Source organism: Agelaius tricolor, unplaced genomic scaffold (genome assembly GCF_023055355.1).
Source record: "Agelaius tricolor isolate 1412-34295 unplaced genomic scaffold, bAgeTri1.0.p SCAF_7, whole genome shotgun sequence".
NCBI classification, from domain to species: Eukaryota; Metazoa; Chordata; class Aves; order Passeriformes; family Icteridae; genus Agelaius; species Agelaius tricolor.
The window spans coordinates 2124993-2138795 of NW_027269267.1; the positions used below are offsets into that span (position 1 = coordinate 2124993).

The 13803-nt window shown below is 40.0% G+C and overlaps 1 protein-coding gene across 3 annotated transcripts in view; it reads left to right on the forward strand.

Moving 5' to 3' along the window:
• The window catches only part of DOP1B (DOP1 leucine zipper like protein B), a 121820-nt gene that overhangs the window by 44202 nt on the left and 63815 nt on the right, over positions 1 to 13803 (forward strand). For all 3 annotated transcript variants that reach the window (XM_071430118.1, XM_071430116.1, XM_071430117.1), the window contains exons 15-23: positions 263 to 531; positions 701 to 853; positions 2397 to 2497; positions 4961 to 5151; positions 7402 to 8980; positions 9754 to 9865; positions 10654 to 10842; positions 11111 to 11236; positions 11727 to 11861. In XM_071430118.1, coding sequence (XP_071286219.1) covers positions 263 to 531; positions 701 to 853; positions 2397 to 2497; positions 4961 to 5151; positions 7402 to 8980; positions 9754 to 9865; positions 10654 to 10842; positions 11111 to 11236; positions 11727 to 11861 — 2855 coding nt within the window. The remainder of the gene's footprint in view (positions 1 to 262; positions 532 to 700; positions 854 to 2396; positions 2498 to 4960; positions 5152 to 7401; positions 8981 to 9753; positions 9866 to 10653; positions 10843 to 11110; positions 11237 to 11726; positions 11862 to 13803) is intronic.

The window sequence follows — 13803 nt, forward strand, 5'->3', positions numbered from 1 at the left end:
CCTAAACCCTCCATCTTGCTTTCCATCTATTCCTGTATTCTACACCCTTAAACTCTGAGTTTCCCACCCTCTGATATCACACACTTCCATTCAAACTCCACACCTAAAATCTCAGTTTTATTATTGAATTTTTAAGGCTTCCCCAGGGCCTCAGGTCAAATTCTCTTGGGGATCAGTGCCTGGAAGCACAGAAAGCCCAAAATTCTCAGTAACCAGGGTTCTAATAGTTCCAAACCCTTTCTGTCCCTTCCCTTGTGAGCAGGAGGTGACCCCAGCTTCCCTCTGTGGCTGAAGTCCCTGATGACAATCTGCTGCTGTGTCAACGACTGCTACGTGCAGAACGTGTCCATCTTCACCCTCCTGGAGGTCATCAACCACTCCCAGTCCCTGGCCCTGGTGATTGAGGACAGGATGAAGAGGTACAAAGTGTCTGGCCACAACCCTTTCCTTGGCAAGCTGCAGATGGTCACCCTTCCTCCCATTGCTCCTGCAGTGCTGAAGATGATCTCAGAGAAAACAGATTTCTACCAGGTGTCCACTTTCTTTTCCTTTTTTACTGCCCAGCTCATTCCTAGAATCCTGGGATTCTGAGGCAGTTTGGGAATGCCTTCTGCTAACAGGAGGCCAGGAAGGAAATGGCTCTTATTAGGAATATAATTAGGAATATATTTATATTTAGTTGGTTGCTCTTTTTCCCTAGAGAGTTGCCTGTGTGCTCTGGAATCAGCTGAACAAGGAGACTCGGGAGCACCACATTGCCTGTGTGGAATTGTTCTACAGACTTCACTGCCTGGCTCCCTCAGCAAATATCTGTGAGGACATCATCTGCCAGGCCCTGCTGCACCGGGACAAAGTAGGTGCTGGGGAGCTGCAGCTCCCTCCATGGAGAGCAGGCTGCCAGAACTTCCCAGGGGCATTTCTTGGGAATTGCAGTGAGGAACTTTAGAGAAAGAGAAAAAAAATGTTTTAGAGAAAAATAGAATTAATATAATATAATATAATATAATATAATATAATATATAACATAGTATCATATCATATCATATATATAACATGACATAATATGATATAATGTGATGTGATATAATATGATATAACATAATATGATATGATATGATATGATATGATATGATATCATATCATATATATAACATAACATAATATGATATGATATAATGTGAGGTGATATAATATGATATAACATAATAAGATATAATATGATATAATATGATATAATATAATATAATATAAAACATAGTATCATATCATATATATAACATGACATAATATGGTATGCTATAATGTGATGTGATATAATATGATATAACATAATGTGATATAATATAATATAATATATTATGATATAATATGATATAACATAATGTGATAATATAATATAATATAATATATAACATATTATATATGTTATATATTATATTATATTATATTATAGTGTCATATCATATCATATATATAACATAATATGATATATGATAATATTATATATATAACATATGATATGATATGATATGATATGATATGATAATATATAATTAATATAATATGATATAATGTGATATAGTGTGCTATAATGTGCTATAACATTATACAATAATACCTTTTAATTGCTTAAATATTTTTATAGTTATTTATTATATATTTATTTACTTTGTATCTTTATTTTGTATTTATAGAATATATTTTATATTATATATTGATATTTTAAGTAGAAAAATATTGAATTTGATCGAAAAGTTTATTTTTATAGAACCATGGATTTTTTTTATTTTTGCTATTATAAGGATGTTTTAGGAAGGAATTTGGTTTAAATGCTTTATTTCTTCAAGGGATTTAGAATGAATTTTGAACAATGTGGAGGAATGGGTTTTGATGGTGGTTGTGTTTTCCAGGAGTCTGACAGGCTCTGTCCATGCTTTTACAATGCCCTGGGATTTGTTCAGCATGGGATTAGTGCTGGGCTTAGTCCCTGGATACAAAATCTAGCACTTGAAATTAGCTGGGGTTTTTAGTTCAAGCTCAAATCCTGTAGTTTTTGTCAGGATTTCCCACTGCCCCAGCTCCACCAATATCTGTAAAATCACTTTATTTTACCTTGATTTTATAGTATTTGGTCTCACAATAGTCTGTATTTTAAGTGAGCCAGTTATTAATTTTTTTTCCTTCCCTAATATAATGACAGCACAGTTCTTTAACAGCTGACAGAACATTTTGCACAATAAAACTTTAACCAGTCTTTGCTGTTGTTTTCCTGTCCTTGCAATTTTGCAACATAAAAGTTTGCAAACATTTTTAAAGCTTCCCACCAATAACCAATGTATCCCAATTTTCTTTCCACTTGGAAAGCTCCCTAAATCTCCTTTTTTCTCCTTGCCAAGGGGACAAGGCTGGAAGCTCTGTTCAGATTCTCTGTCATGTGGCACCTGACCAGGGAGATCCAAGGCAGCAGAGTGACTTCCCACAATCGCTCCTTTGATAGGTATTTCCACTTCCATTTGCATTTTCTATATTGAATTATATTGGGCTTTATTCTCTTTTCTGAGCTGGGGAGGAGTTCTCTGTAAGGAGAGTAAAAATAATGAACAAAAGGAACATTTTCCACTTCCTTGGAGTTTATCATCTTTGCAGGGCACTCTGCATACTTTGTGGGGTTTTTTTGGGTGAAGGAAGTTGCTGTGAAAATAGAAAGAGCTTCATAAAGGAGAAGTAGCTTTTCTGGAGAGCAGATATTTTTTTATCTTGGAGTGAATTAAATTTGCCTTCCAAAGAAAATAACACCAGCTCCTTGTAAAAATAAAAATCTTAGTTTAGTTTTACTTCCTATGGGATAAAATGAAATAAAAGCAAATAAATCTAGGAAAGAACTTAAAAAGTGGGAGGATTTGTGTGGCCTTGCTTGTACAATTCCTGAACTCAGTCCAGGAAAAGCTGCTTGGCCAAAGCTGTTGGGAGCAGACCTGAGCCATTGAGCATGCTCTGGGTGTGTTCCCTGCCAGGATTTTATTGCTTGATTTAAATTTTTTTAGGGATTTTAGCTGTCCTTGGTGCTGCTGATGCCTTGGAGTGGCTCCCTAGAACAGAGGCTAGACAAGATTAAGAGAATAAGAGCAGGTATTCATTAAAGGCTCCACAGATACACCTGGGGCACTCAGAAGCCTCCAGAGGCCTCACCCAAGCTGGACAATGGTCACCAGTGTTTCACACAATTATCAGTTTGATCCATTTACATATCAGGGGTTAATTCTCCAATTACAGCTTCAGGTAATGAAGTCATTTAACCCCCAGTTTGCTCCTCCCAATTCACTTTTGTTTGTATTTTCAGGGCCTGAGGCTGTAGGGTGTCCTTGGATCTCAGGCCTAGGGGGATTGCTCTGTCTGACCAAAATGTGGAGACAGTGATGCCTTGGAGGCTGCCTGGAACAGAGGCCAGGCAGAGTTACAGAATAAAGCAGGGATTTATGAAAAAGGCCTTTAAAGGATCCACCTTGGGCAGCACAAGACCCAGCTGGGGCTACACCCAGGATGGACCCAAGATGGACCCTGGGTCAGGAGTTTTCTCACTCTTACAGGTTTTGGTTCATTTCCATATTGTTAATTGTCCAATTACAGCTCCAGGTTATGCAGCCCCATCCTCCCAGATTGCTCTCCTCAATTTGCTGCTGTTTGTGCTTTTTGGGCCTGGAAAAGGATTGTTTTGTGTGACTGAACTGTGAGGAGAGCTTGCTAACACTTCATAAAGAGTTCAGAGTCACACACTAATGCACTACAGAATCTGGAAAACATAAAAGCTAAATTTTAAGGCATCAACAGTAACTAACACTTTACAAGGAGTTTAGAGTTATGCACTAATGTGTGAGAAATGCATTTGTAAGAATGCATTGTAAGATTTGTAAGAATGAATTTGTAAGAATCCATGCACAAGAATCCATGCACTAATGTGTGAGAAATCCATTCCTCACATCAATGCAGTACAGGATTTAAAAACCAGAAAAGCTGCTGATTTGGGGAAACAAACTCCACAACCTTTGTGAAAGTTGTAAAGCCGGTATGTTTATTACATAAATATTATTATTATGTTATGTTTGATTTGTGTTTATGTTTATGTTTATTCCCCTTAATAGGACATGGTACCTCTGGGAACTCCAGATCCTTTTTTATCTCCCTCTCAAATCCCTGTGCATGCAATTTCACAATAGGTGTGACCATGGTCACAAGGGTTTTCAGGATGAAGAAGAGACGAGAATGTTGACTTCATGATCAGAAGGCTTGATTTATTATTTTATGATATATGTTACATTAAGACTATACTAAAAAGCAATAGAAAGGAAAAGGTTTCTTCAGAAGCTAGCTAAGCTAAGAATAGACAAGAATGAATAACAAAGATCTGTGTCTCAGACAGAGCAAGAGCCAGCTCTGCCATGAGTGGTCAGGAAATCCAAACACCCACAGGAGACCAATCACGGCTCTGCCTGTTGCATTGCACAGCAGCAGATAACCATTGGTTACTTTTGGTTGCTGTAACTGCAGCTTCTCACAAGGAAAAATCCTAAGAAAGGATTTTTCATGAAAATCCTAAGAAAGGATTTTTCATGAAAGATGTCTGCGACAAATAGGTTCATACATATTCATTCTACTGGTTTCACATGACATTTGCTGCTAATTTTTCTTTACCAGAAAGAACTCCTGGGTGATCCTGCCCTTTTTCCCACAGCAGCCTCTGTCTGTTTCAAAGAGTCCCCTCCTTATCTCTGTCCTTTGGCTGAAGCAGTTTCTCCAAGCATGGTTTTTTTGCAAGAACAGGCAGTCAGACCAAACAGCAGTGTTTGCAAGCTACAAACTTAACTCAAAGGTGTACATTTCACCTCAATCCAACTGGATTTCTGCTCTGGGAGATTTTCAGTGTGTCTCACTGCAGTGCTGAGGCATGCCCCTGTGTCCCCAGGTCTCTGTTCGTGGTGCTGGACAGCCTGACGTGCTCGGACGGGGCCATCGGGGCGGCGGCGCAGGGCTGGCTGCTGCGGGCGCTGTCCCTGAGCGACGTGGCGCGGATCCTGGAGCCCGTGCTGCTGCTGCTGCTGCACCCCCGCACCCAGCGCACCTCCCTGGGCTGCCTCGGCCACGGCGCCTCCCCAGGTACCGCCGGGGACACCCGCGGCAGCGAGGAGTGACAAGCAGGACTCCATGCGTGTCAGGAGGCTGATTAATTACTTTATTATACTATATTAGTATATATCCATAATATATACTGTATTACATAGATTATATAAATAGATATATTATATAATAATATATATAAAATATATTGTATATTTTATATATATATATAATACGATATATTAGCACTGGGCCTGTTGGAAAAGCAGGTGAGAGAAATTATGAGGAGGACTCTATGGATATCAGAAGGCTAATTAATTACTTTATTATACTATATTACTATATATCCATAATATATACTGTATTATATAGATTATACAAATAGATATATTATATATTTTATATATATAATACAATATATTAGCACTGGGCCTGTTGGAAAAGCAGGTGAGAGAAATGATGAGGAGGACTCTATGGATATCAGAAGGCTAATTAATTACTTTATTATACTATATTTCTATATGCCTATACATATAATATATATATATATAATATATATATTATCTATAATATATAAGGAATATAATATTATATGTATAACATATATAATATATATAATATATATTATATATATATAAATTTATATATTCTTTCTCTCTCTATATATATAGTATATAGTATATAGTATATACTGTATACTATATACTATATGCTATATGCTATATACTATATGCTATATACTTGTTTTGGTTTGGAAAGCCAGATGCCTGCTAAAAAAGGCAGGAGCCTCCCCTGAAATGGAGAAAATTAATCCCCCCCCTCTCCGAATTGCTATAAATTTTAAATTAAGGGGCTCTCAGGCAACAAAAATTATGGGAGCAGGAAATAACAGTTCTTTAATAGGGAAGATAAAATAAACAATGCAGTAAACTAAAACAACACTGCCAGAGTCAGAACCCAGCCTGACACCCTGTGGGTCAGGGTGCTGGCAGCAGAACCATTGGAATTGTGGCTCAGCCCTCCTGCAGTGCCAGGGGTGGCTCTGCTGGAGCAGGGATCCTGGAGAAGGGTGGAGTCTTTGCTCCAAAGATCCAGTGGAAGAAGAGGCAGCTGCTGCTCCTCTGGGAATGCAGTGGAGAAGCTGTGCTGGTGTTCCAGAATCTCCAGATTCTATCCAGGCAGGAATGCTTGGCTCCTCCCTCTGGGCTCACATCTCCCAATGGGATGCTGCAGTTCTTATCAGCCATGCAGGGACATTCCATGGCTGTTATCAGCAGATGTCCCCTCCTGAGGGAGGAGTGGTTGTGAGCACTCAGAGAGAGATAAGGCAAACTGCCCACTTGACAAAAGAGAATCTGCCATACAGATGGGAATGGAATCCATCTTGCCTGGAAATCTGGAACAATACTATATACTATACTATATACTATATACATATTATACTATATACTATATACTATATACTATATACTATATATATATTATACTATATACTAGATATATGATACTATATTACTATAAACCTCCCCAGGTACTGCTGGGCCTGTTGTAAAAGCAGGCCATTCCCGTGGCAGGGAGAAATGATGAGGAGGCTCCATGGATATCAGAAGGCTGATTAATTACTTTATTATACTAGATTATTTTCACTCTTGCACTGTCACTGTCATATTTTCTGAGTTTTATATACGGGAAGTTCCTGTCCCCCATCCTGTGACTGTCACCAGGTTGTGCTTTCAGCATCATTTTTTTGGTGTCAGTTGACAAATAAATGCCACACAAGTAAAGCATCCACAGGGCTGCTATAGAAACACAGAGCTAATCTATTCCTTCCTTGTTCCACAGCATTTAATCAAGGAAAACATTAGCTCTTTAATTAATTAATTAATCAATCCCTCTGCTGCCATCGTCATTGCCCTCCTGACCTCCACAAATAGTTAATGTTCAGAAAGCATAAAAAAAGGCAATTGTCACTCTTAGGGTGTCTCAGCCTAAAAGTGCTTTATGTTTTGATCCTGTTCTTTTTGCAGTAGGTTAGCACTGCTCTTAAATCACTTTAAAAGAGAAATAATTCTTGCCTTAAGTATAATTCTTGTCCATTTTTTAGCCTCATTCATCACAATTAAGACTGGACTAGAGCAAAGTAGCTTTACAATTTTTTTTTTAAAAATTATTTATTGAGTATAAAGTATAGTGTGTTTACTAAATGGCCCTTAAAGATAACTTCCAAGCCAGACTGTGATATAATTTTATGTGTGAAATAGAAATTAAATGAAAAAAATCTTTTTTCAGACTATGTTCGTGATTGGCTTTGCAAGAAAAAGGCCCCTCTGAAAGAGTCTGGCATTTCTGAGAGCAATTCTGAGGAAAACCTTCCTTTGAGCCAGTTCACCACTGTGGACAGAGAAGCAATTTGGGCAGAAGTGGAAACTGATCCAGAGAAAGCAGAGCTGAAAGCTGAGCAGCCTGAAAATGATGGATCCTCCCAGGACACGGAGGGCGACCAGGACAACAGCGAGCACACGGAGTCCGCAGACACCAGCACAGGCCACGACAGTGACAACACCTCCTCCTTGTCCCCTTCCCTGGAGCTGCAGGAGGTGAGCAGCGAGGACAAGGAGGCTGCAGCCGATGGCAGAGAGGCCCCAGGCCACGGGAATTCCCTCAGTGCCTCCGAGAGCTCCAGCGCGGGGCTCAACCTCGTCAGGGCCGACTCCGAGAGGACTCAGGCCTCAGAGTCTCTGTCCAGCGACGAGGAGGCGGAGCTGGAGCTGCAGGAGATGGCCCAGAGCAGGCTGCTGAGGCAGCAGAAGGAGAAGCAGGAGCTGGCAGAGGCCCTGTTCAAGCACACGCTGCTGTACTTGCAGCCGTACGACTCCCGGCGGGTGCTCTACGCCTTCTCCGTGCTGGAGGCCGTGCTCAAAACCAACCCCAAGGAATTCATCGAGGCTGTGGCCACCACCAGCATGGACACCAGCTCCACAGCACACCTGAACCTCATCTACAACCTCTTGGCCCGCCACCAGGAAGCTCTGGTAGGGCAGAGCTTCTACGGGAAGCTGCAGCCTCAGTCTCCTGCGGCGTGCCCGCACTCGCTGCTGATCGAGCTGCTGACCTCGCTGTGCCTGCGCTTCCTGCGCTCCTACTACCCCTGCTGCCTGCAGCTCAGCCACAGGGACCTGCTGGCCAACAGGGACGTGCAGGTCAAGAGCGTGGAGGTGCTCATCAGGATGATGGCCCAGCTGGCCACCACGGCCAAGGCGGCCGAGCCCAGGTGCGTGGAGCTGATCCGGGATCTGCTGGGGAGGTGCCAGGTGCAGGAGCTGGTGCTGCTCTCGCTCTCGGCCTCCATGTACGTCAGCCACAAGCGCTACCGGCTCCTGGCTGGTGGGACCAACCCCCAGGAGCAGGAGCTCTTCCAGGAGAGCCTCATCAACTTTGGCCACGATCAGATCTGGAGCGAGCACCCTCTCCAGATTGAGCTGCTGAAGCTGCTGCAGGTGTTGATTGTCCTGGAGCACCACCTTGGCCAGAGGCCTGAGGAGCAGGAGAACCAGCCAGACCTGTCCAAGGAGTGGCAGCAGGCCCTGAACTTCCAGCAGGCCATTGGGGCCATGCAGTACGTGTACCCACACCCCATCACCTCGCAGGGCTTGTTTGTCTCTGCCGTGGTGAGGGGGCTGCAGCCCGAGTATGGCCACGGCATGCATCCCACGTGGGTGGCCTTGGTCACCAGCTCCCTGCCCTACTTTGGGAAGTCCTTGGGCTGGACCGTGGCCCCATTTGTGGTGCAGATCTGTAAAAACCTGGATGACCTTGTCAAGCAGTATGAAAATGAAGCTGTGAAGACTTCAGCCAAAACATCAGCCAGGTGAGAGCCACCAGGGGGTGTGACCATGTTCCCAGGGGTCTGAGGGTGAGGAAAGAGACCAGGATCTGACTCCATGTTCCAGAAGGTTGATTTATTATTTTATGGTATATATTATATTAAAACTATACTAAAAGAATAGAAGAAAGGATTTCATCAGAAGGCTGGCTAAGAATAGAAAAAGAAGGAATGAATAACAAAAGCTTGTGTCCCAGACAGAGTCTGAGCCAGCTGGGCTGTGATTGGCCATTAAATAAAAACAACCACATGAGACCAATCCCAGATCCACCTGTTGCATTCCACAGCAGCAGATAATCATTGTTACATTTTGTTCCTGAGGCCTCTCAGCTTCTCAGGAGGAAAAATCCTAAGGAAAGGATTTTTTTAAAATGTGTCTGTGACAAGGGGGGATTTGTTATTCCATAAATTCTCCTTTCCACCGAGCTGGGAGTGTGAAGGAACTCCCTGGGTCACCACTGTGGGTCCCAGAGTTTGATCCTTAATTCCTGCTGCACCTGGAGTGAGCTGGAGACAGGATTGGTGCAGCAGCTGGAGGAAAAGAGGAGGAGCAGCTCTGATATTTCCTGGCTCCCTTTGCCTTCCATCCAAGTACAAAAGCTCCCAGTTTTATGGATCCCTTCATTTTCATATTCCTGACCTGATATTCCTAATATTCCCTCCAATTTTAGCTATGGAATAGAAAGAGAAATTTTTAATCAAGAAAATACCACTTGGCTTATTATCATGTTTGGGTTTTTTTCCCCCCCTTTCAAAAGCTTCACTTCTAAAAGAGAAAATGTGACCCCTGATTACCCCCTGACCCTTCTGGAAGGACTGACAACCATCGGGCACTTCTGCCTTCTGGATCATCCCCATCCAACAAAAAAGGTACTTGGGAACCCCCTTCTTTAACAAATTTACCAATAGTCACATCCCCTTCCCTTCCAGGTGAACAGAAACAGGGAATTGTACCAGAAAATTGTGGAATTTGCAGGCAATTCCAACAAGGGAAGAGATGAGAATCTTGACTCCATGTTTCAGAAGGCTGATTTATTATTTTATTAGCTATATTATATTAAAAGAAAATGATCTAACTAAAGAAAGAGAGAGGAGACCATCAGAAAGCTAGCAAAGAATGGTAACAACATCCTGTGACTGCTCACAGCCTCAACACAGCTGGACCTGTGATTGGTCATCAGGTAGAAACAATTCACATGAGAGCAGTCAAAGGTGCCCCTGTTTGTAAACCATCTCCAGAGCACATCCCACAGCAGCAGATAATCAATGCTTACATTTCAGTTCTGAGGCCTCTCAGCTTCTCAGGAGAAAAAATCCTAACGAAAGGATTTCTATAAAATATGTCAGTGACAGAAAATAACCTTGGAGAGGCCTCAGAGCACAGCCAAAGAACTGAACTGACTCAAAGTGAAAGGACTGAGTTTGATTTTTCTGTGTTTGAAGCCCACAAAGTGAATTTTAAGTCATTGTTCTTGAAGATCTTGGTGATGCAAATATCAGTCCTCTGTCCTTTACAAACTGGTTTATTTTCTTTTGAGTTTATAATGTTTTGTGTTTATAATGCTTGGGTTTATAATGTGATACGTTCCCTACAATTTTTAGGCTCTTGTGCATATGAAATTCTTTTATATTGGTATTTTGGGGTTTTTTTTCCCCAGTCATCCTGTTCAGCTGAGCCTGCCCACCTGAGGAATGCCAGGAATGCCATCCTGGAGGAGCTGCCCCGGATTGTGAACACCATGAGCCTCCTCTGGGGTGTCATCAAGAGGGAGGACTCCCAAAAGAGACCAACTGACTTCTTTGGGACCACTAAAGGCTCCTCTTCAGTCTACTTTAAAGCAACCAAAGTAGGAGCTCTTTTAAAATCCTGATTTTTCTTTTTTATCTCCTCATCCTCCCCAGTGCATTTCACATGGAGTTCTTTTATTGTTCTTTTATTTTTACATAGTTCTTTTATTTTTACTGGTATGGGATTTGGTTTCACTGCAGCTTCTCATTTCCCTGGGGATTAAACATACCATATTTTCTGTATATCCTGGGAAAAGAAATAATATTTTATAAACCAGGAGCTGGTCTTTGCCTTACATTAATAATTATTTCCCCCCCTCTTTACAGACATTAAGAACAAAAATACTGGACTTCCTGAATCCCTTGACAGCACACCTTGGAACCCAGCTGATGGCAGCAACTGCAGCAGTGTGGAACAGCAAAAAACCTCACAGGAGTCACAGTAAAACCAAGGTGAAGCTAAAGAAAAGCACCTTTTTATTTCCTATATGAAGGCAAATGTTACATTTATGTGGTCAGTTCTCAGCTCTGTTTGTAGGTTCTTTGGGGTTTTTTTAATAGACTGAAAAATCTGAAATCCTCTTAGTTAGGAAAAGCATCAGGACTACAATTAAACCCCAATAAATAATCAAATAAAACCCACATTGTGGGTTGAAATCTGAGAGTAAAAGCCATTTTTAATTCAATACTGGATTGCAATTGGCCAATTACATTTTAAAGCTCATGAATCAGCTCCATTTCCAGAGAAAGTGAGAGCTGTGTTCTCTGGAACTCATTATTTATCCTGGGGAAACTTTTCCTTTCCTGCTCTCTCTGGGGCAGAATCCAGTTGTTTTCCTGAGGTGTTGGGAGTTCTTTAGTGGCAAGGGCTGGGTTTGATTTTCCTCTGTAATTTACATTTCATTTTGGAATGTGTGGGTTGTGTTTTGTTTTCTCTTGTCAGATTCTCCCAGTGGCCAGTGCATCCCAGCTCATTCTGGTGGATTTAATTTGTGCCCTGAACACTCTGAAAATCGACACCATCTTGTATCTGGTCAAAGAGGTGGTCAAGAAACCAGCACAGATCAAGGGGGAGGAGGTATTCCATGGCCTGCATTTTTTAAACAGCTCTTTTGCAAAACCAAATCCACCAAGCATTAAGCATTTTCTAATAGTACACAAAAAAAAATTTAAAAAATCCTTTTATCCTAATCAAAAACCCAAAACCAAAACAAATTAAAAATCCATTTCCATTAATAACCTAAAGCAAAAGATATACTTATATCTCCACAAATTTCCAAAGGAAAATAAATTCCAACCAAGAACATAAAACCATATCAAACACAAAAACATGTTAAAACTCTAAAACCAAAAGAGTAAAGCACACAAATGTAAACTACACAAAAACTACAACTAAAAGCAAACACCTCTTACTTCACATACAAAAACTACAAACAAAAAATTAAATCTAATATAATATTTATATTATTTTCATTTTATTTATCCTCAATAATAGTTTTACCCATTAATCAACCAAAACCCAATATTTAAATAACCTTAACCAATACATCAAACTTAAATACCATATATTTAACTCATTCAAACCCTAAAAAACCATTTTAAACTTATTTAACAAATTTACCAATAAATACTTAACTAGTACCAAAAACCATTCCTCCATATCATTCACAATTCATTATAAATCCCTCTAATAAATAAAGCATTTAAACCATATTCCTTCCTAAAACATCCTTCAAATACGACAAATTAAAAATCCCTGGTTCCATAAAAATAAATTTTTAGATCAAAGTCAACATTTTTATACTTAAAATATAAATATGTAATATAAAATATATAAATACAAAATTAAATAGATAAAATAAATAATAATATTAAAATATATATAAATATTTAAACTAGAAAAAATATATTATATTATATTACATTATATTATATTATATTATATTATATTATATTATATTATATTATATTATATTATACTATATTATACTATACTATATTATACTATACTATATTTTATTATACTATATACTATATTATATTATACTATATTATACTATATTATACTATATTCCTTCTATATAAATATAATTAATTTTTTTATTTATTAAAAATAAATAAATGTACAATATAACAACAAAACCAAAACTTGAAGCAGGAAGATAATTCCATTTTTTCGATGTATTCCAGGCTGGATGAGTTTCAGTGTGTCTGAAGCACTGTTAGAAGGGTTTGCTTTTAAATGTGGGATTGTCCTTTGCTCCTGAAGAAGTTTTGGTGTCCAGATTGTGTCTGATCCACAATAAGTCAATTGTTTAAAATATATCAGGAGATGGTGATGGGACAAGGGGCATGGTCTCCCCTCCCTAACAGGGAGCAATTTTTCCCAATATCTGAAACAAAAATAAAAACCTTTGAACCAAAGCAGAGATGATGAAATGGGACAAAAGCCTCTGCTCTGGGATTCTCTGGGGCTGCATTCACTGAGCTGGATCACTCACTGCATTAATGTGCAAGTAAAAGATGTTTAGGACAGGAAATAATTCAAGAAGATTTGAAAAAAAATTAGAAAAAAATTAGAAAAAAATTAGAAAAAAAATTAGAAAAAGCTGGGCCTCCCTTCTTGGGAAAGGGAACTCCTTTTCTTGAGCCACCAGAGCATTTCAGCAGGGAAATCAATCAGTTTTCTCTTCAAGTCACAGACAATCAAAAAGAGAATTTGCAAGTCAAGGGCACTGCAGGCTTTGCTCCATGGGCAAACACAAACAGATGTGTTGGAGTTGGGGTGCTGAGAATTTGGGACTTTCTGTGCTGCCAGGCTCTGACCCCAAGAGAACACTGCACTGACCTGAGGCCATGGAGAAGCTTCCAGAATGGAATGGCAGAACTGGGATTGTGGGGGTGGAGTTTGAATGGAAGTGTGTGAGATCACAGGGTGGGAAACTCAGAGTTTAAGGGTTTAGAATACAGGAATAGATAGAAAGCAAGATGGAGGGTTTGGGGTGGAGGCTGCTCCTTCT